At 57.2% G+C, this 21,791-nt stretch overlaps 1 protein-coding gene across 5 annotated transcripts; it reads right to left on the minus strand.

Annotated features, from left to right (window-relative positions):
• Nucleotides 1-296: 296 nt before the first annotated feature.
• On the minus strand, nucleotides 297-20,332 carry RAB7B (RAB7B, member RAS oncogene family). 5 transcript variants are annotated; one of them, XM_070054944.1, is made up of 7 exons: nucleotides 20,201-20,332; nucleotides 18,601-18,773; nucleotides 13,282-13,350; nucleotides 12,892-13,018; nucleotides 12,034-12,249; nucleotides 7,524-7,649; nucleotides 297-1,953 (listed from the first exon to the last, which is right to left on the minus strand). In XM_070054944.1, exons 3-7 carry the CDS (start codon nucleotides 13,332-13,334, stop codon nucleotides 1,876-1,878), a joined length of 600 nt encoding a protein of 199 aa, XP_069911045.1. In that variant the 5' UTR covers nucleotides 13,335-13,350; nucleotides 18,601-18,773; nucleotides 20,201-20,332; the 3' UTR covers nucleotides 297-1,875. The 5 variants fall into 5 exon arrangements, with proteins under 5 accessions (XP_069911045.1, XP_069911043.1, XP_069911042.1 ...); XM_070054942.1 differs by lacking the exon at nucleotides 18,601-18,773; XM_070054941.1 differs by lacking the exons at nucleotides 7,524-7,649; nucleotides 20,201-20,332 and adding an exon at nucleotides 19,031-19,865.
• Nucleotides 20,333-21,791: the final 1,459 nt, after the last annotated feature.

Consider the following 21,791-nt stretch of genomic DNA (forward strand, 5'->3'; position numbering starts at 1 on the left):
TAGGATACAGTTTAATGTATGACCAAGCACAGGAATGACCGGTACGTGAGTGCGACCTCCAGAGCCTTCATGTGCCGGGCATGGCCACCCGTGCGTGCTTGATGAGGCACCCAACGCAGCCTCTGGCCGTCGCATCGAGGTGACTGGAACACCCACACTTCAGTGCCCAGATGGGCCACCTGGTGACAGAGAACGAGCCTGAGTGGTTAGCGGGCGGGCAGTGTAGACAGCGTGGACACTCTGGACAGAGACACGATTCGCGACCCCTGGGAGAGAGACAGCAGGACAGGGCGAGATGGCTCACTGCCACTGCGAGCAGCGCACAGGTGGCAAGTGTTGAATCATTTATTTCTGGACTTTTCCATCCACACCACTGCCCAGACGACCATGGGTAACTGAGGCTGGACAGAGTGAAACGGCGCCTTAGGACGCGCTGTGCACAGTGAGCACACCCAGCCGCAGCACATCCGGCTCCCAGCGCCCCGGGTGACGAGCAGGAAGCCACCCCAACGAGGACACGCCACCGCCTCTGGGACCCTGACGTGAGCTCCAGTCTGCCCCTGTGGGCCCTCCGCCCCCTCCATGCTGCTCTCCCCTCATATCTGGAGTCGGATGACACGGGGCCCTCACAGGTGACCTCGCCAGCTCGCCTTGGAGCTGAGAGCGCCTTCGCTGGTGGGCATGGACTTGGCCACTGGAGGCCCCCACGGGCCAGCGTGGCCGCTCTGTCCAGCAGCAGCAGATCGTGCCCTTACACTTTTTTCCAGTGCCTGCCTGCCTGCCACCGTCAGAGCTGGCTTCTTTCCTGAATCACACGCATTGCAGTTTTTGCCCATTTCTTCCGAAGCTTAAGAAACTGGGATTCTCCTGTCCTGAGGTCAGGAACGCGTCCTAGCAGCTCCGCCAGGGTCCGTGGAGCTCAGCCTGGCCGAGAAGGGGCACTGCTGCCCTCTGGTGGCTGAACTGTAGAACAGCAAGGCGCATCCAGGGGGCGCCGAGCGGTTTTCCTGCCCCCCCCCCCCACAAAGGAACGCCCTTTCACTGTTCCTGGCCCTCACCTCGGGGCCTGGGCTCTTGCTCCTTTCTCTCGCTGAGCACCTTCCTCCGGCTCCCGGGTGGCACCTGCCTTCTCGTTCTCTAGCTCATTTACCTGCTGTCTCCAAACCCCTGTTTAGACTCCCTGCCTGCCGCCCCGCCCCCGCTCCCTCGCCTGTGTGGTTCGTCCCTGGACCTTAGGGCATCGGAGGTGGCAGGTGCTCAGAAAAACGTGCAGAAGAAGCAGGCGTGCGCATCAGCAGCAACCGAGATCCAGTGCAGCCTCGGCCTCAGAACCACACATTCACCCATTTCACAGAGGAGAAAACTGAGCCTTGAGACACGCATGTGGGCTGCCGAGCACCCAGAGAGGAGGAATGCCCGCGAGCGCCCGGTGGCCTGCTCTGGGCCTCTTCAGTCCCTTCTGCAAAGAGCAGAGTGGGCTCTCCGGCTTCCCTGCTGGGCGCTGGGGCAGGCCCCGCACGTGGGGTGCACAGCCTCAACCCTTGTTCTGGTTGCCGAGGGCGGCCGAGCCACATTGCCGTCTGTGCTCATGGCTTTGGGGTGGGAGGTGCAGGGACAGGGAGGTCAGGCCCAGGAGCTGGCAGGACTGGCCTCTGCTGAGGTGTGCCGTCTGGGGCCACTCAGGGAGTTGTGTCTCCTCCAGGGTCCGCATGTTGGCTGTGACCTTCCAGGCCCAGCTGTGGCCTCCCTGGTTCTGGGTCCAGCCGAGGGGTCAAGGGTTCTGGCTCAGCCCGCCAGGCTGGGGGGCTGCTGGCTGGTGTCACCTGCGCTCCAGCGGAGGGGCCAGGCCCGCGGCCGGCCGTGTCGGTGCGGGAGTCAGCAGCATCTTCTCCGGGCCTGGTGGGGCGAGAGCTTGATGGAGTCGGTGAGGTGGCTCTCCAGGATGTTGCGGTACTGGGGAAGGGACAGCCGGTCAGTGCGAGTGTCCCCGTGTGCCAAGGCCACCGCTGCGCCTGGCTTCGCATGTCCTCCCCAGGCAGGAAATCATGCCCCCCATCTCCCGGGAGCCCCTCCAGCCTCTCCCCAGGAGCCCAGGCCGTTGGGGTCTAGATTCAGGGCTCCTCCCAGGTCCCATCATTCTCCACTCCCAGAGGGACCTGTGAGGCAACGCTTGGGCTCAGGCAGAGATGAGGGAGGGCACGCCCCCCGCTGACAGCCCGACACCCCCACTGCCTCTTCCCCCTGCCCCCTCTGCCACCCCGGCCTCTCTCCAGCCCCGACCGAGGCACAGAGAAAGCCCTGCTCTGTCTGATCGCCCCCACCAGCTCTCCTCTCAGCAGGAGCCCAGCCTCTGGCTCAGGCTCAGGGCGCTGGGGGCAAGGACTCCCCAGGCGATGGCTCCCATGGGCTGGAACCTCGCTTCCTGGAGGGGCCCCGTGGGCCCCCCGCCCAGGTCTCGCCGGCTGCAGGGTTCCTGTGCGTGGCCCTCTGCAGCTGGGGCTGGGGGGGGGCGGCGCGCGGGCCAGCGGCTCCAGCTGCGGTGATGAGCCGGAGCGGGGCAGAGCCTCCCGCGTGCCATGCACATCTGTGCTGGGTGCTCTGGGGTCGTGTCTTCTCTCTGGTTTTATCTGCTTGGCAGCACAGGAGATCCCAACCACACCCTTAACTCCTGTGGCCCTGGGCCCCGGGCCCCGGGAGCTGGTGTCAGCCTTTCTGGCTGCTTCCTTGATCTCAGAGGCTCTCCTCGGCCCCTGAGAGGGTGCCCTGTCACCCTGTCGCTCACGCCACCCCAGACTGAGCCGTCACTGGCCCTGGGAGGGGCACTAGCTCCTGGCATTTGTTTCTTGGCTAGCCTCTTATTCTGACCCTTGCCTGGGAGGGCTTGGGCCGGCAGAGCACCAGCTGCCCCTAGAAGTCTAGCTAGTGGGCCTCGACTATCCCTTAGGAAATCCTTTTGAATTATTATAATTCTAAATTAGGATACACAGGCTGGGGCCAGCGTTGTGGCACAGGGGGGTAAGCGGCCGCTAGCAATGCCGGCGTCCACATCAGAGTGCAAGTTCTAGTCCCAGCTGCTCCACTTCCTATCCAGCTTCCTGCCAGTGCACCTGAGAAGGCAACAGAAGATGGCCCAAGTCCTTGGGTCCCTGCCATCCACGTGGGAGACCCGGATGGGGCTCCTGGCTCCTGGCTTCAGCTGGCCCAGACCTGGCCATTGCGGACATTTGGGGAGTGAACCAGTGGATGGAAGATCTCTCCATCCGTCCCACCCTTTGTTCCTCTGCCTGTCAAATGAATAAATAAATCTTTTAAAGGAAAAGAACACTTGGTCAGGCACGGTGTGACAATGTCTTGGGTAACAAGGAACCCCAGTTGTATACACAGTTGTGTAAGGGCACTATAATGTCTGCATTGTGACACAACTCTTACAATACACACACAGCTTATTGTAGAATTTTTTTTTAAAGTCTTTAGGGCGTTTCTTTTCTTTCCCTTTAAAAAGATTTATTTATTTATTTATTTATTTATTTATTTATTTATTTATTTATTTGAAAGGCGGAGTTAGAGAGGGAGAGACAGATCCCCCAGCTGCTAGTTTACTCCCCAAATGTCTGCAGTGTCGGGGGCTGGGCCATGCTGAAGCCAGGAGCTAGGAGCCTCTTCTGGGTCTCCCACGTGGGTGCAGGGGCCCAAGCACTTGGGCCATCTTCCACTGCTTTCTCAGGCCACAGCAGAGCGCTGCATCGAAGGTGAAGCAGCTGATACTGGAACCGGCGCCCATATGGGCTGGTGGCATGGCAGGAGGCTGCTTACCCCGCTGTACCTCAGTGCTGGCCCCCTTAACTTTTTTTTATTTGAGAGGGAGAGAGCATCCATTGACTCACTCCCCAGATGCCTGTAAAGGCTGGGCCAAAGCCAGGAGCTGGCAACTCATCGCAGGTCTCCCACGTCAGGGGCAGAGCCCCAGCTGCTTGGAATCATCACCCCCTGACTCTTCTGTCTGCCCTAGCAGGAAGCTGGAGTGTGGAGCGGAGCCGGGTATCGAACCCAGGTACTCCACGCCAGCCCCTGCATGCATTTGAATAGGAAAAACTGGGGAGCGGTCTGTGCTCTGCAACGGGAAGTCTGTCCCCGGGAAGCCCCAGGGAAGCCCCCACTTTGGTTTCCTGTGCCATCCTCTGCTCGGGCCCCTGGGCAGCTTGCTCGTCATCCAGGTAGGGTCCGGCTCGTGCAGCCTCAGGGAGGCTGTGACCCTGGGAGTCCTGCCTGTCACCTCACGGGCCTTCCTTTAGGCCCTGCACCCCGATGACCTCCTCAGGGTGCAGTAACTTCACGGAGCAGCTGCTAGCCCACTGGTTTCCCTCCTAGACAAGGTGATTGTTTGTCCCACTAACACTCCAGGAAGGAGGCCTCTTTCTCTGACGGAGGGCCTGCTCACTCCCCAGCTCCCTGTCGTGGCTCAGGGCGTCCCTAACCCATCGCCCCTCCTCTTGCCACATTAGAGATTGTGCGGCCGGCTGGAGGGCTCCGCTGCCTTCTCTCGTGCACTTGACTGCACCCCACCCCAGGGTTCTGTCCCAAGTGCCCTGGCCAGCTCCGGCCTCCCTCACTGTCGCCGGAGCCTGGGCCATGGTCTCTGCAGCAGGGAACTCCTCTGCTGGACGCCCCCGTGCGTCCCTTCCACCTACAAACAGCCGCCTTTCACCATCAGTGCCTCCTCTGTGCTGAACCCCTGGGAAGCTGCTTTAAAGACGGGGCAGCGGTGGATTGGGAGGTGGCTAAAGGCAGAGCCTGGAGATGGCTAAAGGCAGAGCCTGGATTCACATCTGGGCCTCTGGCCTTGCCCTTCTCTCTGCCCTCTGCCCCTCTCGCTCGCACCCTCAGTGGCCTCCCAGGTCCACCTGCACATTGCGAATGGCCCTTCCTAACCCCGCCCGTGCCGCTGCTCTGAGCAGGTGCCCTCGGCCACCCCAGCCACCAGCACCTCCGAGTCAGCTCCAGACCTTGCTCTGACGGTCCACACACAAATGTCGCACGCCCCTGACCTTGAGCCTACGAGGTCTGCACCTCGCCCTAGCCTGACAGCTCCCAGGATGCACTTCCTCTTAAGGAAGAGGGAACGGAGGCCCGGTGACTCGCAGGTCTTGCCCAGCCCCCGCCCCCGCAGAGAGCACTGGGACAGAGGTCAGATGCTGTCCAGCCTGAGGGCAGCACCGCACCTGTGACTCCCACCTTCTGATCAGCGCAGGGGACTGGCCTGGGGCCGCCACCCCTGCTTTTGGCAAGAATGTTTTAGAAAAGCCTAGCAGACGAGCTACCGTCCGCGAAGGGCACCATGTCTTCAAAGTCAGCACCACAGGGAAGGTGTTAACTCAGCCCCAACACAGTAGGGAGGACAGAATTTGGGTACTACAGATGCTCTCCGCACCCAGACACTGTCTGTGGGCAGATGGGAGCTTCCTGGGACTCTGCATTCAGTACTGTGCATGTGGGGGAGTACTAAACACTGATCACCCTGTGAGGTCAGCATGTGGGAATACTGAGCACCAATCACCCCATGAGGTCAGCACATGGAGGAGTACTAAACACCGATCACCCTGTGAGGCCAGCATGTGGAGGAGTACTGAGCACTGATCACCCATGAGGTCAGCATGTGGGAGTACTGAGTACCAATCACCCTGTGAGGTCAGCACATGGAAGAGTACTAAACACCGATCACCCTGTAAGGTCAGCATGTGGAGGAGTACTAAGCACTGATCACCCAGTGAGGTCAGCATGTGGAGGAGTACTAAACACCAATCACACTGTGAGGTCAGCACATGGAGGAGTACTAAGCACTGATCACCCTGTGAGGTCAGCACATGGAGGAGTACTGAGCACCAATCACCCCGTGAGATCAGCATGTGGAGGAGTACTAAGCTGATCACCCAATGAGGTCAGCATGTGGAGGAGTACTAAACACTGATCACCCAATGAGGTCAGCACGTGGAGGAGTACTGAGCACCGATCACCCTGTGAGGTCAGGAGGTCCAGGCACCTGCCTGAGGGGAGCCTGTTCAGTGACCTTGTGGTAAAGCCACCTTTCTCCCCTGTGCACTGAGAGGCAGACACCTGCTGCTTCTGTCTGAATCCAAGCTGGAGGAGCTGCGGGCCAGAGGAGAGGCAGCAGCCCAGCCCCCGGGGCAGCCCTGGGGTCCAGCCCCCGAGGTGTGCGGGTGGCAGGCGCCAGTCCTCTCCCCTGCCTCCGTCGCGGGCGGTACTTCTGTCCTTCAAAGCTGGTGGCACGGGGCCGGACAGACCAGTCACCACCACGACAACAGCAGGTGCTTCCGCTTAGGGGAGACCTCCCACCTCCCACTGTCAGTGCTCGCGGCCCCCGCGCTGACTCCACGCTGACTCATTGCCACAATCTGCTCTCCCCTCTTCTGGGGAGCCCACCCTGACTACTCCCAGAGCAGTGGAACGGGCTGAGCCCCCACCCCGTATCAATCTGCCGGGCCCTCTTCTGAGCTCCCACACCCCCATCAGAGCGCTGAAACCCTGCCACTGCTCCCAGCCACCTGCCGTGAGCTCCCCCCGCCTTGCCTGGACCGTGGGGGCTGAGTGTGCGCCTCTCCGTGCGCCCGGTCGCCAGCTCCTGTCCCACCATGCAGTACCTGTGTTTCAGTCACTCACACGGCCCCCTCTCCTGAGAGCGGGGGTCCCCGGAGCCCAGCACTGGGCCTGGCTCATCTGATCACCCAGCAGGTGCTGGTGGAGCCGGGGCACACAGGGGTCCACGGCTCTTCACGGTTTGACCGCAGGAGGTCAGCGACTCCCACAACCTCGCTGTCCCACTGGGACAAACGCTTGGCGCCATGGCGCTTCTCTCCCACCAGTGAGGACTGGATTAGATGCTCATGTCTCAAACTCTAACTAAATTAGGGTCTGCGGTGTGAGCACCTGGACTGGAGTTTTTAGGATAACCAGCAGGACCACAAGGTACACACTCCAGAGCAGTCCCTCTGACTCCCGGGCTTCCAGAGCTGGAGTTCTGTTGAACCCTTTCAGCAGCCTGCTAAGAGGCTGACCCGGGGCCGGCGCTGTGGTGTAGCGGGTGAAGCCGCCGCCTGCAGGCTGGCATCCCATATGGGCTCAGGTTCAAGTCCTGGCTGCTCCACATCTGATCCAGCTCTCTGCTGTGGCCTGGGAAAGCAGTGGAAGTGCTTGGGCCCCTGCACCCACGTGGGAGATCCGGAAGAGGCTCCTGGCTCCTGGCTTCAGATCTGCACCGCTCTGGCCACTGCGGCCATTGGGGAGTGAAACAGCGGATGGAAGACCTCTCTCTCTCTCTCTCTCTCTCCCTCGCTCTCACTCTCTCTGCCTCTCCTTCTCTCTGTGTAACTCTGACTTTCACATAAATAAATAAATAAATCTTAAACCAAAAAAAAAAAAAAAAAAGGAGGATGACCCCACCTGTTCTCTGCAAGCTCCTTCCAGCCCCACCCCAGGCAGCAGCAGGTGCTACCGCCACAGCTACTCACCCTCGACAGAGCCCGACTGGCCAGCATCTCAAAGGCCTGCCCCACATTGATGTCGCTTTTGGCGCTGACTTCAAGGTAGGGGATATCCTTCTCTCGACACCAGCCTTGGGCTAACTCCTGGGGTACCTGAGTGAGAGGGAGAGATGTCACTGCTCCTGTACCATCACCACTGCTGTGGCATCATTGTCACATCACTCCCTCCCGCCGTCACACCCTCCCACCCTCACCCCTCCCACCCTCACCCCTCCCACCATCATTCCCCACCCACCATCACTCCCTCTCACTCTCACCCCCTCTCAGTCACTCCCTCCTACCCTCACTCCCTCCCACCCTCACTCCCTCCCACCCTTACTCCCTCCCGCCATTATACCCTCCCACACTCACCCCTCCCATTTTCACAACCTCCCGCCCTCACCCCCTCCCACCATCATTCCCCACCCACCCTCACTCCCTCCCACCCTTACTCCCTCCCACCCTCACTCCCTCCTGCCATCATACCCTCCCACCCTCACCCCTCCCATTGTCACACCCTCCCACCCTCACCCCTCCCACCATCATTCCCCACCCATCATCACTCCCTCTCACTCTCACCCCCTCTCAGTCACTCCCTCCCACCCTCACTCCCTCCCACCCTTACTCCCTCCCGCCATCATACCCTCCCACACTCACCCCTCCCATTGTCACACCCTCCCACCCTCACCCCTCCCCACCATCACACCTCCCCAGCATCACCATCACCTTTTGCCGTAACCCACAGTCCCCAGTGACAGAGCTAGGAAGGCAGGGCACAGCTGCAGCCCCTGGCCTGGGCTGTCCTTTCCCTCCCTTTGGGCAGTGACCAGGTCCCCCCGGGCCCTGTTATAACAAACATTTTATCTCATTTCCCCCTCTTCCTGTTTGGTTTTATGTGAATGATTGAATACAAACTCTAAGACATCAGTTGGAACTACGTCACAAAATTATCCTTTTTCCAACCCCCAGCCCCCAGCTGGCCTGGGGAGAAAGCCGTGGCTAGAGTTTCAGGCGATGCTAAAACTCGCCTCCTCTTTTACTTAGAAAGGGAAAGTTATTTATAACGTGGGCTCTGATCCTGGAAATAGACTCGAGGTGCGGTACTGGGGACATGGGGACCATGCACATTTTGGAGATGCTGCTTCCATGAATTTCCCTTCCGATAACCACTAACACTCCGCTGGGCCTGTTACAGCGTCTCTCACTCATTGGAGACCAAATGGCCAACAAAAATTAGCCCAAGTCGCAACACTTCATTTATAATGGTTTTCCACTTCTTTGCATTTAAAATGGTCGATTATGTAACTGTTCAAATTAGTATACTAATCAGTCACCCATTACTAAAAATAACGAAGAATATTTTTAGAAAATGTGATTCTAATTTCATGTGTCAGTGGTAAGCCAGAAATTATCTGAGCAAAGAATCCACACAGCCAACAAAGCTGTTCTTTCCAATAAAAAGTGATTTTTTTATACTTCTACCTTTGGTAGAAGGGATTTTTTTTTTTAAAGATTTACTTTATTTATTTGAAAGAGTTACAGAGAGAGGTAGAGACAGAGAGAGGGAGGTCTTCCATTCACTGGTTCATTCCCCAAATGACTGCATCAGCCAGAGCTAAGCTGATCCGAAGCCAGGAGCCAGGAGCTTCTTCCGGGTCTCCCACATGAGTGCAGGGACCCAAGGACTTGCACTGTCCTCGGCTGCTTTCCCAGGTGCATTAGCAGGGAGCTGGATAGGAAGTGGAGCAGCTGGGACTCAAACGGGCGCCCATATGGGATACTGTGGCATTGCAGGCAGTGACTTTACCCACTGCACCACAGCGCCAGCCCCTGTGGGCTGTGTTTGCCAGAGAAAGACCTAGAGGATGTGCAGGTGTGGGGTCATCGTGAGTGATGAAGCCAGCGAGCACGTGGCGCGGGAGCACGGAGCAGACCGCAGAAGCGTGCTTTCCCACTGTGCTGAGCGTCGTCGGTCCCTGGGCCCCAGCTCCAGCTCCCCGGACACCCAGGAGCTCTCGGGCACGCACCTCTGCTATGTCTGTGTGAGGTCTTTGGGAAGTCCGTGGGAAATGCATGTATGGAAAAACTGCATGGATCTCGGAATGTTTGCCCCAGATACACTTGTCTCTCTGTTCCATTTTCCACGAACTTTTTGAAGTAGCCTCCTATGTTACTCAGAAAATCGGAGGAGAAGCATTTTCACGTTAAAGCAAACATACGTTGGAACCAGAGTTGTGGTGTAGTGGGTTAAGCCACAGCTTGCAACACTGGCACCCTACACGGGCGCTGGTTTGAGTCCCGGGTGCTCCACTTCCAATCCAGCTCCCTGATAATGTGTCTGGGAAAAGCAATGTGGAACATGGCCCATGTACTTGGGCCCCTAACACCCTGTGGGAGACCCAGATGGAGCTCCAGGCTCCTGGCTTCAGCCAGGCCCAGCCCCAGCCATTTCAGCCATTTGGGAAGTGAACCAGTAGATGGAAGATATCTTTCTCTCAGTTTCAAACAAATAAGTAAATCTTTTTTTAAACTACTTACGAAGACATACAATGTAAAATTCATATAAAGCAGATGTTTGCAAAGGAAAAAAATTTGAAGTCAAAGGAAAGTTTTCAATGATTTTTTTTTTTAAAAAGATGCATTTATTTGAGTGGCAGAGTTACAGACAGAAGGAGAGAGATCTTTCATCTGCTGATTCACTCCCCAGATGGTCGCAATGGCTGGAGCTGGGCCGATCAGAAGCCAGGAGCCAGGAGCTTCTTCCCAGTCTCCCATGTGGGTGCAGCGGCCCAAGCACCGGGGCCATCCTCCACTGCTTACCCAGGCACGTCAGCAGGGAGCTGGATCGGACAAGGAGCAGTGGGGACTTGAACTGGTGCCCATGTGGGCTGCCAGCGCTGTAGGCTGGGGCTTTAACCCGCTGCACCACAGCACTGGCCCCAAGCAGGGATCTTTTTAAAAGGTTAAATCAGAAAGTTATTTCTTTTTAAATTTATTTGAAAGGCAGAACTACCAAGAGAGAGAGGGAGAGACAGAGGGAGATCTTCCATCTACTAGTTCACTCCCCAAATGGCCACAATAACCAATGTGAACCAGGTTGAAGCCATGAGTCCAAACTCCATTCTGGTTTCCCACACAGGTAGGCCTTGTTCTCCTGTTGCTTTTCTCGATTTGAAGCATTGTGAAAACACGGTTCAAACGCCCTGATTCAGTTCCCCATTACTTTTCTCTATTTGAGACAATAGCAAAAACTTAATTCAAACAATTTTTTGGTGTCATTTGGGCTTCTCTGGCAGGAGAGCATCTTTTGTAAATTAAATCTACCTCTTCCCTTTCCTACTGGCGACGAGCAGAAGAGCTGTCTTCCCAATGGCCCCGTAGTCATGGAGCAGGCTGGCTGTCCAGTTAGCCTCTCGGTGCAGGGCATGCTGAAGCTGTTTAGGTGAATACTTTCCCATAAGACATGCCATTTTTAATTTAAAAGGTAGTTTAAGGGGCTGGCGCTGTGGAGTAGCAGGTAAAACTGCTGCCTGCAGTGCCGGCATCCCATATGCACACCAGTTTGAGTCCCAGCAGCTCCACTTCTGATCCAGCTCTCTGCTATGGCCTGGGAAAGCAGTAGAAGATGGCCCAGGTCCTTGGGCCCCTGCACCCATGTGGGAGACCTGGAGGAAGCTCCCAGCTCCTGGCTCTGGATCAACACAGCTATGGCCATTGCAGCCATCTGGGGAGTGAACCAGTGGGTGGACGATCTCTCTCTCTCTCTGTCTCTCCTGTGTAACTCTGACTTTTAAATAAATAAATAAATCTTTTTTTAAAAAAGTAACTTAATAATTTTAAATTAATTTTTTTATTTATTTATTTAAGAGGCAGATAGACGGAGGGTTCCCATCTGCTGGTTCACTCCCCAGATGCACGCAGGAGAGGGAACTCCGTCCAGGTGTCCCATGTGGGTGGCAGGAACCTGACTACTGGAACCCTCACTGCTGCCTCCCAGGGTCTGCATTGGCAGGAAGCTGGAGCCAGGACTGGAGCTGGCACTTCAACCCAAGAACTCGGATGCGGGATGCAGGCCTCTTAACTGGCATCGTAACCACTGTGCTGAATGCCTAGTGCAGTCGCAAACTTTATTGACCCTCAGCCGAAATACTGTTCTACAGAGCCGTTCAAATTCCACTGAGGCCTAACTCCTGCCTACCTTAGAAACCCCACCACTCCCTGTCTCTAGACAAAATTGTCCTCAGTTCTCATCATGCTGGAACCCACTTCTTCTAGGGCTCCTGTATAGATTCTGGGTGTGGGAAGATTGCAATCCCCAAGTCTCGCAGGTACTTCTCTACCATTGCGTTGGCCACTGTGTATTATAATAGTCTTTGGAAGGGTCTGGATTCAATCTCAGGCTGAAATTCTCCAAGTAGGTACTGCAGCTGACTCAGCTCTGTGCCGCAGGTGCTCACACATGGCTTGTTGAATGAATGAATGAATGAATGAACGGTACCTTCCGGTCAGCCAGATCGATTTTGTTCCCCAGCACCACCATGGGGTAGGGCTGCTCCACAGGGATGATCTTGGCCAGCACGTCCCCCCGCCAGATATCCAGAGCTTCAAAGGACTCCAGGTCGGTGACATCGAAAGCCAGGATACAGCCGTCGGAGCCTTTGTAGAATGTGGACACCACAGAGCGGAACCGCTCCTGACCGCCTGTGTCCCAGATCTGGCAGGGAAGAGCAGCCACATACGGGCTGTGATGAGCGGACGGAGGGAGGCCCGACCAGGTGACACTGCGTCAAAGCCCTCTCTGCTGTCAGGGAGTCCCTCCCGCCCACGCCCACACACGCCTCTGCGGAGACGGGCACAGCTGAGCTCTCCGTCGCTTCTGCGTCATCAGCGCTGGGACTGTTATTCCCGTCTGATGGATTTGGAAAGCCGGACCTTGGGAGTGACTGCTCAAGGTCATCTGCTAGGTTTTCCAGGGAATCTGAGACTGCGTGTGGCTTCTCATCCCCCAATTCCTGGATTTAGATCAAAGATCAGCAATATTTTTTTTTTCCCTGAGAGAACCAGGTAGCAAACATTTGAAGTGTTGCAGGTCCTACTGTCTTAACAGCTCACCAACTCCACCACTGTGTGCAGAACACAGGAAGTGAACACAATGTTCACTAACACAACCAATGTTCACTAACCAATGGGTGTGGCTAGGTCCCAGAGAAAGCTTATTTACAAAATCAGGCTAAAGGTTGCCAGTCTCTGCTCTAGGCCACTCTAGCTCCCGAGGCACCCACCATGCCAGTGCCTGTCCAGGGGGTGCGGGGTAAGCTCTAGGGGGATCTGTGCTGCCCAAGGCAAGGCTGCTTACCTGCAGCTTCAACGTCGTGTCCTCCACTCTGATGATCTTGGAGAGGATGCTGGCTCCCAGCGTGGTCTGGTAGTCCTCATAAAACGTGTTGTGCACATACTGGTGAAGCAGGGAGGTCTTTCCCACACTGCGGGAAACCCGACACGCGTGAACACACACGCGCGCACACACACACACACATTCTCAGAGTCTCACCACACCCCTCTTGCTGCTGTCTCTCCCTGGGATTCAGAACTTCTAACATCTGGTCCGCCAGGGACTAGGGAATGGTTTCTGGAGGCAGAAACCAATCAAAATGAGCCGAGAGGTTGGGGGAGAGCTGGATATCCCACAGCCAAGGGCAGGGCAAGCCGCTTTCCTTTCCCAGACCCTGAGCCGAGCTGGGCTCACCCAAGGGCGCCGACGATGATGAGCTTCAGGTCCACCTTCTTCTGGGGATTCATGGAGCGGCTCCAGAGCCTGCAGAGAAGCAGAGGCCGACCCCGGCTGGTCAGCGGGCTCTGTGGCCACAGTCAGGCTGGGCTTCGCGTCCCCCTGTTTGCTGTGCAGACTGCTGCCTGCCCTGGGCCCAAGGCCTCTGAAAGAGACCCTTCCTCCCTCTCTCCCTCCCCCTCACTGCCCTGGGGGGTCTCTGCAGGTCAGTTTGGAAGAGGGGTGACCCCACGGACAGGCAAATCCCTCAGCCCTCAGCTCTACCGACCCTGCTCTCGGGGGCAGCCTGGAGTGCCAAGGCAGGGTGGGACCGGACAGCGGCCTCCCCGTCTGCGAAGCCTGGAGCCGGGGATGGAGGGCCAGTGCGGGAAGAGGGGATGGGGGTGCCGGACAAGGGGCTCATTGTCAGGAGAGCCCAGCGGCGGTGGGTGGCAGCATGCCCCGCCCCCGGCCGAGGCGTTGCTGCAGTTGCAGAATCAAAAGGCTCTTCTCACTGCAGCAGGCGGGGGAATCTACATGTTTCTAGAAAGCCACTGGGCAGCCAGTGCTGAGTGTCCCAAAATGGGCACTTCCAGGAATTTGTCTTAAGGAAATAGTGGGAAAGGCAGGCGAAGAGTCCTGTTCCAGGCTGTACTGCACAGTGCAGTGCTGCTGTTAAACATCCAAGCATAAGGAAGGGCTACTCGTGGCACACGATAAACTGCTAAGCAGACATCAAAATGGAGCTGTTGAGTATTTTACAGGACACGGGAGGTGCCCCAGGATCTCACTGAAAAACAGAAGATGCTAGCCCGTACATGCTATGTCACCCCACGCGTTTAAGGACGCCCCTTCTTGCATAGCAAAAGGCCTAGAAAGAAGTACATAACAACCCCACTATGGGTTTATATCTAAAGGATATGGCATCACTAGGTCGAGGGGAGAGGTGCACCTCCACGGTCCCATGCACAGTAGCCAAGAGGTGGGATCAACCAAAGTGTTCATCCACTTGGATTAAGAAGCGGCAGTTGCTCTCCCATTCAGGCTTCACACAGAAGGAAAACCTGTCACTTGCAACCATGTGAATGGACCTGAAGACCTTCCTTTAGATGGAAGAAGCCAGGCACAGAAAGACAAATGCTACGCGAGCTAAACAAGTTGAACTCATAGAAGTAGAGGCCAGTGGTGGTTAACACGGACTGGGGGCAGGCGCAGCTGGGGAGATGCTGGTCCAAGGAGACCAAATTCCAGCCAGGAGGAATAGGTTCAGGATACCTACTGTACCGCACGGTGACTGTAGTTAATAACCACAATAACTGTGAGAGCCCTGCAGGGGTGCCCAGGGAGCACAGAGCAGGCCAGTGGTGTTAGTGTCCCCTTTGTGGAACAGGTCATGGACCCGCGGGGATGGGAGGTTCTGCCCAGAGCCTCTTGCCCTGGGAGCCAGAGCCGGCAGCACGGGAACTGAGCTGTAACCCAGGATGGCAGGGATGGCCTCTACCTGACGGTCCATGCATCCATGGCCAAATGCCTACTGCATGCAAATCCCTGCACTGCACACTGGGGGTAGCAGGGAATGAGGGCCATACCCGAGGGAACCCATCATAGGGAGTCGTCAGGGAAGAAGAGAGGACCGAGTGACAGCGGAGAGAGTACTGCGCCCCTGTAGACGCGTGGGGAATGCACTGTGGGAATGCAAGGGGACTGGGCCCGGAACAAATGAAACCTGTGGTTGGGGTGGTGTTTCCAGGGTGGGAATGAGGTAACCATAGGCCTGGAAAGGTGAGTGGAGGAGGTGGCTGATTGGCCTCAGGTGAAGGCTGTGGAGGGAGGGAGCCTGGAGAGGAAGCAGGAGTAACGTGGCCTGCAGGTACCCAGCAAGGATCCCGACAATCACCCATTCATTCACTCACTCAGGGAACCAGGCTAGGCTCCAGGCATGCAGAGGGAGGGAACTCGGGTATCAACCTGGGCTGGCGTGTTGCAGTGGCATCGCTGCCACCAGGGACACCAGCCGAGGGAGAAGTGGCTGGAACTCATGAAAGGTGTCGGTCTCAAGGCTCCGTTAGCACTTTAGAAGGGGAGCTCCTAAAGGCATTGGGGCCACAGGCTGACTCGGCTTCAAAACCAGGCCGATGCCTTAGAAAGTTGTCAGCGCCGGGACGCAGGGAGTGGGGAAAGAACAGGCCTGGCTGAGCGCCTGCAGGGGGCCACCCTATGCACACTAGGGGCCGTGGGGAGCCTCGGCGCAGCCCCCCACCCCCGAGCCCAGGGCAGTGGGCACCTCCTACCAACTGCAGCCTGGAAATATTCAGAAAAATAACTGCATCTGCACTGAGCCCGTGCAGGCTGCTTTCCTTGTCTTGATTTCCTGAACAGTGGGTATGGTAACGCCTCACAGAGCGTTTGCCTGCTATTAGGTATTACAAGAAATCAGAGATGATATAAGGGAATGTGCATTGCTGAACATACAAATACTTTGCCTTTTTATATAAGGGACTGGAGCGTTTGTGGATTTCTGTGTCATTGGACGAGGAGCCTAAAACAGAGTCTGCTGTGGCTCCCTGGGAATGAAGGACAACCCAGGCTCAGAGAGACAGTCACAGTAACACCTCCAAGACCACACAGGTGGTAAACGGATGAGCCAGTGTTGGTGTGGAAGGCCGGAGGAATCTCTTCTGTGTCCTGTTGCTTCCCCATCCTCAAAGACTGAACCCGTGGGATCTGTGTGCACAGGAATCCAGCGTCCTGGGCTGGGAGCCCGAGGACAGCTCGGGGAGACAGAGAAAGGACAGAGAGGTGCAGCGGAGGCGGAAGGCCTGGGAGGGAGATGTGTCACGGCCCAGGACCTGACACATTGACATTGTCGGAATGAGTGCATTTCACACTGTAGGTTCACATTCCTGGGCCTGGCAGCAGGCGAGAGCTTGGCCGAAACACAGATAAGTAATACGCATATCTTTGTGAAAAGAATGAACACATTACTCTCATACATTGAACACATACAATGCAGTCACTGGCACAAATTAAGGGCCCAAGAAGTGCCAGACGGTTGATGACTGTTATCCACACACAACGCAGCCTGTCGGGTCGACACGATTCGAATCTTTATTTTATTCCCAAAGAAATGGCTGTCTAAAGAAGTTAGGCATTTTCTCCCTCAAGACAGAAGCCTGCACGTGGTACAGCCCGCACTTGGTGCTGGTATTTGAATCCCCAGCCTAACTCCAGAAACTACAGTCCCAGCTGTGAATTTCTACTGCTTGTTTGCAAAACTCCAGCGGGAATCACCCAGCCTGTCCCCGTCGGAGAGCTCCGGGCCTGGCTGGGTGAGGGTTTGACAGGGGGCAGCCCAGCTGGTATGAGTAGGATGTTGGGGGCTGTAGGGAGAGAGCATCTGTGATACAGGCAACTGAGGATCACCACCCGAAGTGGAAATCACCCTTACCTAATAGAAGACAGCACAGCAGCAAGCCAATGGATAAACAAATGTCAGCAAGTAGACAATGGAAGTCTTTAAAGAATCAGGACACTTTCAAAGGAGACTCAAACCTACTAATGATCGTGGAAATGTAAATTTAAAGATATTTCATTTATCCACCAGAGGAGAAACGATTTGAAAGGACGGCTGATCACGCTGAGGGTGGGCAGGCTGCAGGAGAGGCACTCCCGGGGCAGGGGTAGAGCGCGAGTCGCACAGGCATTTCGGAGGGCATTTGACGCTATCAAAACCTCGTCTGCTCAGACCCTCGACTCTCTTGCTAGGACTCGGCCCTGCTGAAACTCACACGCGTGCTCGCAGGTGTCCTTGTACACGGACGACTGCCCAGGCGTGGGTGTCATCCAAGCGCCCATCAGGCAGATTGCCCATATGGATTCTGACCCACTCCCACTCTGCAGTGCTGGGCAGGTGTGAAGAGATGACGCCAGGACGTGGGAGGCCACGCGTGGTAATGTGAGTCAAAAAACGAAGGCCGAGGGACGATGCGGATGGCAGGATCGCAGTTGCCTGACAGCAAGCAGCAGCCTCCTGGCCCGTGATTCATGTCTTATGTGTGCTTTCCCTGCAAACGCGCAGCCAGCCAGATGCACACCAAATGATGAATAAGAGAGAGCGGGCAAGGCAGAAGAGAGTCTGAGGGCCACTGGGCCATTTTATGTGCCTGGCTTTAAAATGTGTTGCATACACAAGCCTAAGTTATTTTTTATTTGACAAGCAGGGTTAGACAGTGAGAGAGAAAGACAGAGAGAAAGGTCTTCCTTCTGTTGGTTCACCCCCCAAATGGCCGCTATGGCTGGCGCTGCACTGATCCGAAGCCAGGAGGCAGGTGCTTCCTCCTGGTCTCCCATGTGGGTGCTGTGGGTTCAGGGCCCAAGCACTTGGGCCATCCTCCACTGCCTTCCCGGGCCACAGCAGAGAGCTGGCCTGGAAGAGGAGCAACTGGGACTAGAACTCAGTGCCCATATGGGATGCCGGCGCCACAGGCGGAGGATTAACCAAGTGAGCCATAGCACCGGCCCCCAAGTTATTTTTTAATTAAAAAAATCAAATAAAGGCTTTTTAAAAGACTACGTGCAGCCCAGAGTCCTCTGAGTGTGATTTCCCCATGTGACGATGCCCTCCAGGGTCCGGGGTGGGATGGGGAGGCTCCCGGGGGAGCCTGCAGTCAGGGCTCTCGCCCTGCTCCCCACACGGGTGGCCCAGGGGGGTCCTGCGCACTCACCAGGGAAATGGACGTCCCTCTGGGGGGTTCTCACAGCACAAGAGGCCCCCCCGGTTGGGGAGGATCCAGAAGAGCAGGAGGAGCTTAGGGGCCAGAGACCCGGCTGTGGTGCCAGCCGCCGTCCCCATGGCTGCCGTGTGCAGCCTGCACCCCACCGGCAGGCCCACCGAGGCCGTCTGCCCCACGCTCCCGCCCAGTGCTCGCACCTTCTCCATCGCAGCTGGAGCGATGCAGCTGCCTCTCCCGGGGCGGGTTGAGTCCTCAGTGCATGCCACCCTGCTGACGTTTGGAAGCTACTGCCTGGATTTTACTTGAATCCTTTTCTCCCTCAGATCCTTGTCGCCTGCACTCCTTCCAACGCCCTGACCGCCTGGGTCCCTTCCCTTGGTCCTGCCCTCAACGTGTGCTGGCACCGCAAACTCCCCACCCAGCTCCCAAAGGGACCCGCATCTGCTGAAGCTGCTATTTAAAAACAGCAGCTCTGAGTCCAGGATCACCCACAGCAATGAGCGTGGTGAGGACTGGGTCAGTGGCCAGGATCGGGAGTGGCCAGGCGGATACTGGCTGGGCTCACCTAGAAGGCTTGTGCAGATTCAGGGTGGCGGAAGTCCCTTCCCTTGCCCACTCTCCTCTGCCGTTGGCTGGGCCTTGGCCATGGCTGTTCTTTGAGGCCTCCTCCCACCCACTCGGCTGAGTCAGATGTTTCAAACCAGGGCATCTTCCTGGAGGCCGGGCTGTCACCCTTCTCTGTTAAATAACCGAGAGAGACACGACTGGACTGCAGGCCCCTGGCCCGGGGCGGCCGGAGCAGAACCGGCAGCCGTCACCTCCCGCTGCAGGTGACCCGCTGATCTCCAGCTGTTACCTGGCAGGACTTCCAGGCTTGGAACCCGGAGCTGGCCCATTTGCCAAAGCTCAGGTGTAGCTTGGTCCCTGCACAGCAAGGGAGCTGTTCTCTCGCACCTGCTCTGCTCTCACCCTCCCACTCCCCTTTCTCTCCTTACCCCACTGGCCCCAGCCAGGACCCAGGCACAGTCTTCTGCGTCTTTGTGCTGGGATGGCTGCCGTTCCTGGGGGCAGGCACAGCAGCGAGCAGGGCACAGCAGAGTCTGGAAGCAGACACAGGCTCCCCACCCTGTCCTGCTATTTCCTCTGACTTCTCGCTCTGCTTCTCGGCACCCCCTCTCCCACATGCTATTGCCTTGGAAAATGACAAATACACCCGCCCTAAAACACAGAGCTCTCTCAACTGCTCCACCCACTAAACCCTAGCAGGTCTAGGCCTGCTCCTTCGGGGAAGTGCACCCAGAGCCTGGTTTCAGGAGCCTTAGCATTCTCCCCAAGTAGACTGCGCGTTCCCAGTGGGCAGGGCAGTGCCCTACACCTCTCTGTATCTCCCCACCCCCAAACAGACTGGGACTAGAGGCCTCTACAAGTAACCATCCATTCTTTTGTCCACAGCTGTGTCCATGCATCTATGCGTCCACACCTCCAGCACACCTGCTGCACGCCTGCTGCGCGCACCAGCCCTCTGGGGGCCGGAGGATACAGAGTTACCATCTCAGTGGGAGCTCTGCCGGTGGGGGATTGGTGGCCAAGCCCAGAGGAACTGTTTTTATTGAAGCACAATGCGCGCCTTACAGAGAACCTGCAATTTTCAGAAAGCTCCAGACAGCGGTGGATTCCTGCCTCAAGAACAAATTGGCTGCAAGCTGGGGCAAGAATCCAGATCCGCCCGACTCTGCACCTCTCGCCCAGCCTGGCAGCGCTGTGCTGGGAAGTACACTAATGATCTCCAACAGGCGGGGCGACACAGCTTCCACCCAGAAAGTAGCCAGAGGCCGCGGGCCCTCCCAGGGGGCTCCGGTTTCCGGCAGGCCCTGCGGGTTTGGGCAGCGACGCCGCCCTCTCCGGGCCGACCACGCCGGCAGCAGCGCCCCGCCTGGGACTGACGGCCCTTGCAGACTCCCCCAGCTGGACCCCAGCCCGCGGGCCGCACAGGGAAGTCTCACGCCCCAGGAACTTCTCCAAGGCCGGGTCCCGGCCGCCTCTACGCCCTGCAGCAGCGAGTCTCGGCCTCCATCCTTGCCTCCCCCGCCTCCGCGCCTCCCCCAAGCACCCAGATAGCTCGGACGCCGGCCAGGAGGACCGCGCCGAGCCGCCAGGGCACTCACAGCGGCTGCGGCGCGCACTGGGCATCCGAGGCTGGCCGGCAGCTCTCCAAGAGTCTGGGGCGTGTCGCCGGGCGCGGAGCGAGCCCCCGAGGTGGCCGAGGCCAGGGCTTCCCCGAGTTTTCCTCCTCTCCCTCTCGGCACACACTTGGGAAAGTTGCACAAGAGGCTGGGCCGGGGTGACCTCAGCCGTGTGGGCGGAGGGGGTGGGGTGGAATGGGAAAGTCAGGGCCTTGCCGCTGCTGCCTGCTGCCGGAGCTTCCTCCCCGGGGAGGGCCGAGGGTGGCGGCCCAGGGCCGGGAGCTGCACGTGTGGCGCCAGGGGGGCTCCAACTGCTTTGGCCTTTCTGTTGGTGGAATTTTCAGATACACACAGGTGTGCTGGACTCGGTCTCACCACCAGCCTGGAGGGAGGAGGTCAGGTCCTCCCGTCTTACCCTGTCCTCGTTATTGTACACGCATGCACGTACACACACACACAGCACACCGTACTCCTATCTCACAGCCCCACACACACACCACACCACACCACACACCACACCCCATCTCACACACATACACCATATCTCCATCACACACACACATATCACATACCAAACATCACACATCATACCTCCATCACACACAGCACACCACACACACACACACACACACCCCACACACCACACATACCAAACATCATACCTCCATCACATACATCACACCGCACACACACACACACCCCATACCACACCACACACCATACCCCCATCTCACACATGCACACACACACACCATACCTCCATCACACACAGCACACCACACACACACACACCACACATACCAAACATCATACCTCCATCACATACATCACACCACACACACACACCCCATACTACACCACACACCATACCCCCATCTCACACATGCACACACACACACCATACCTCCATCACACACAGCACACCACACACACACACACCACACATACCAAACATCACACTTATACCTCCATCACATACACCATACCACACACAACACTACACACAAATACCCCCATCTCACACACATACACACACCACACGACACTCCTATCTCACAACACACCCACACACACCAGACCATACCACACACCATATTCCCATCACACACACACACACCACATATACCACACACCATACCCCCATCTCACACACACATCACACACACATACCACACACACATACACACACCACACATCATACACTCATCTCTCTCTCTCTCTCTCACACACACACACACACCCCCAGTAGATGTGAGCGATGTAAGGCTGGTCCTAACACCTCCCAGGGCTCTCGGGTGAGACTGTGCGAGCCACCCTGAGGATGGCGGAGCCCCCAGTGACTTCAGATGCTGGCGTGTGAGCTGCCTGAGCCGCGCCTTGGAGACTGCGGCTGCAGATGAAAGGGGACAGGAGCGAGTTCTGACGATGCCCAACCCGGGGCGGTCACCAGCGCTCATGGCCCAGGGTGCCTGCACCTGCCGCACCCTCCATCCCCTTCTGGGCAGGCTATGGCCCCAGCTGGCCCACGCCTTTGTCTAACACCCCTCGCTGTCAGCGGTCCTGCCATGTGGGA

This window comes from Oryctolagus cuniculus, chromosome 13, assembly GCF_964237555.1.
Source record: "Oryctolagus cuniculus chromosome 13, mOryCun1.1, whole genome shotgun sequence".
NCBI classification, from domain to species: domain Eukaryota; kingdom Metazoa; phylum Chordata; class Mammalia; order Lagomorpha; family Leporidae; genus Oryctolagus; species Oryctolagus cuniculus.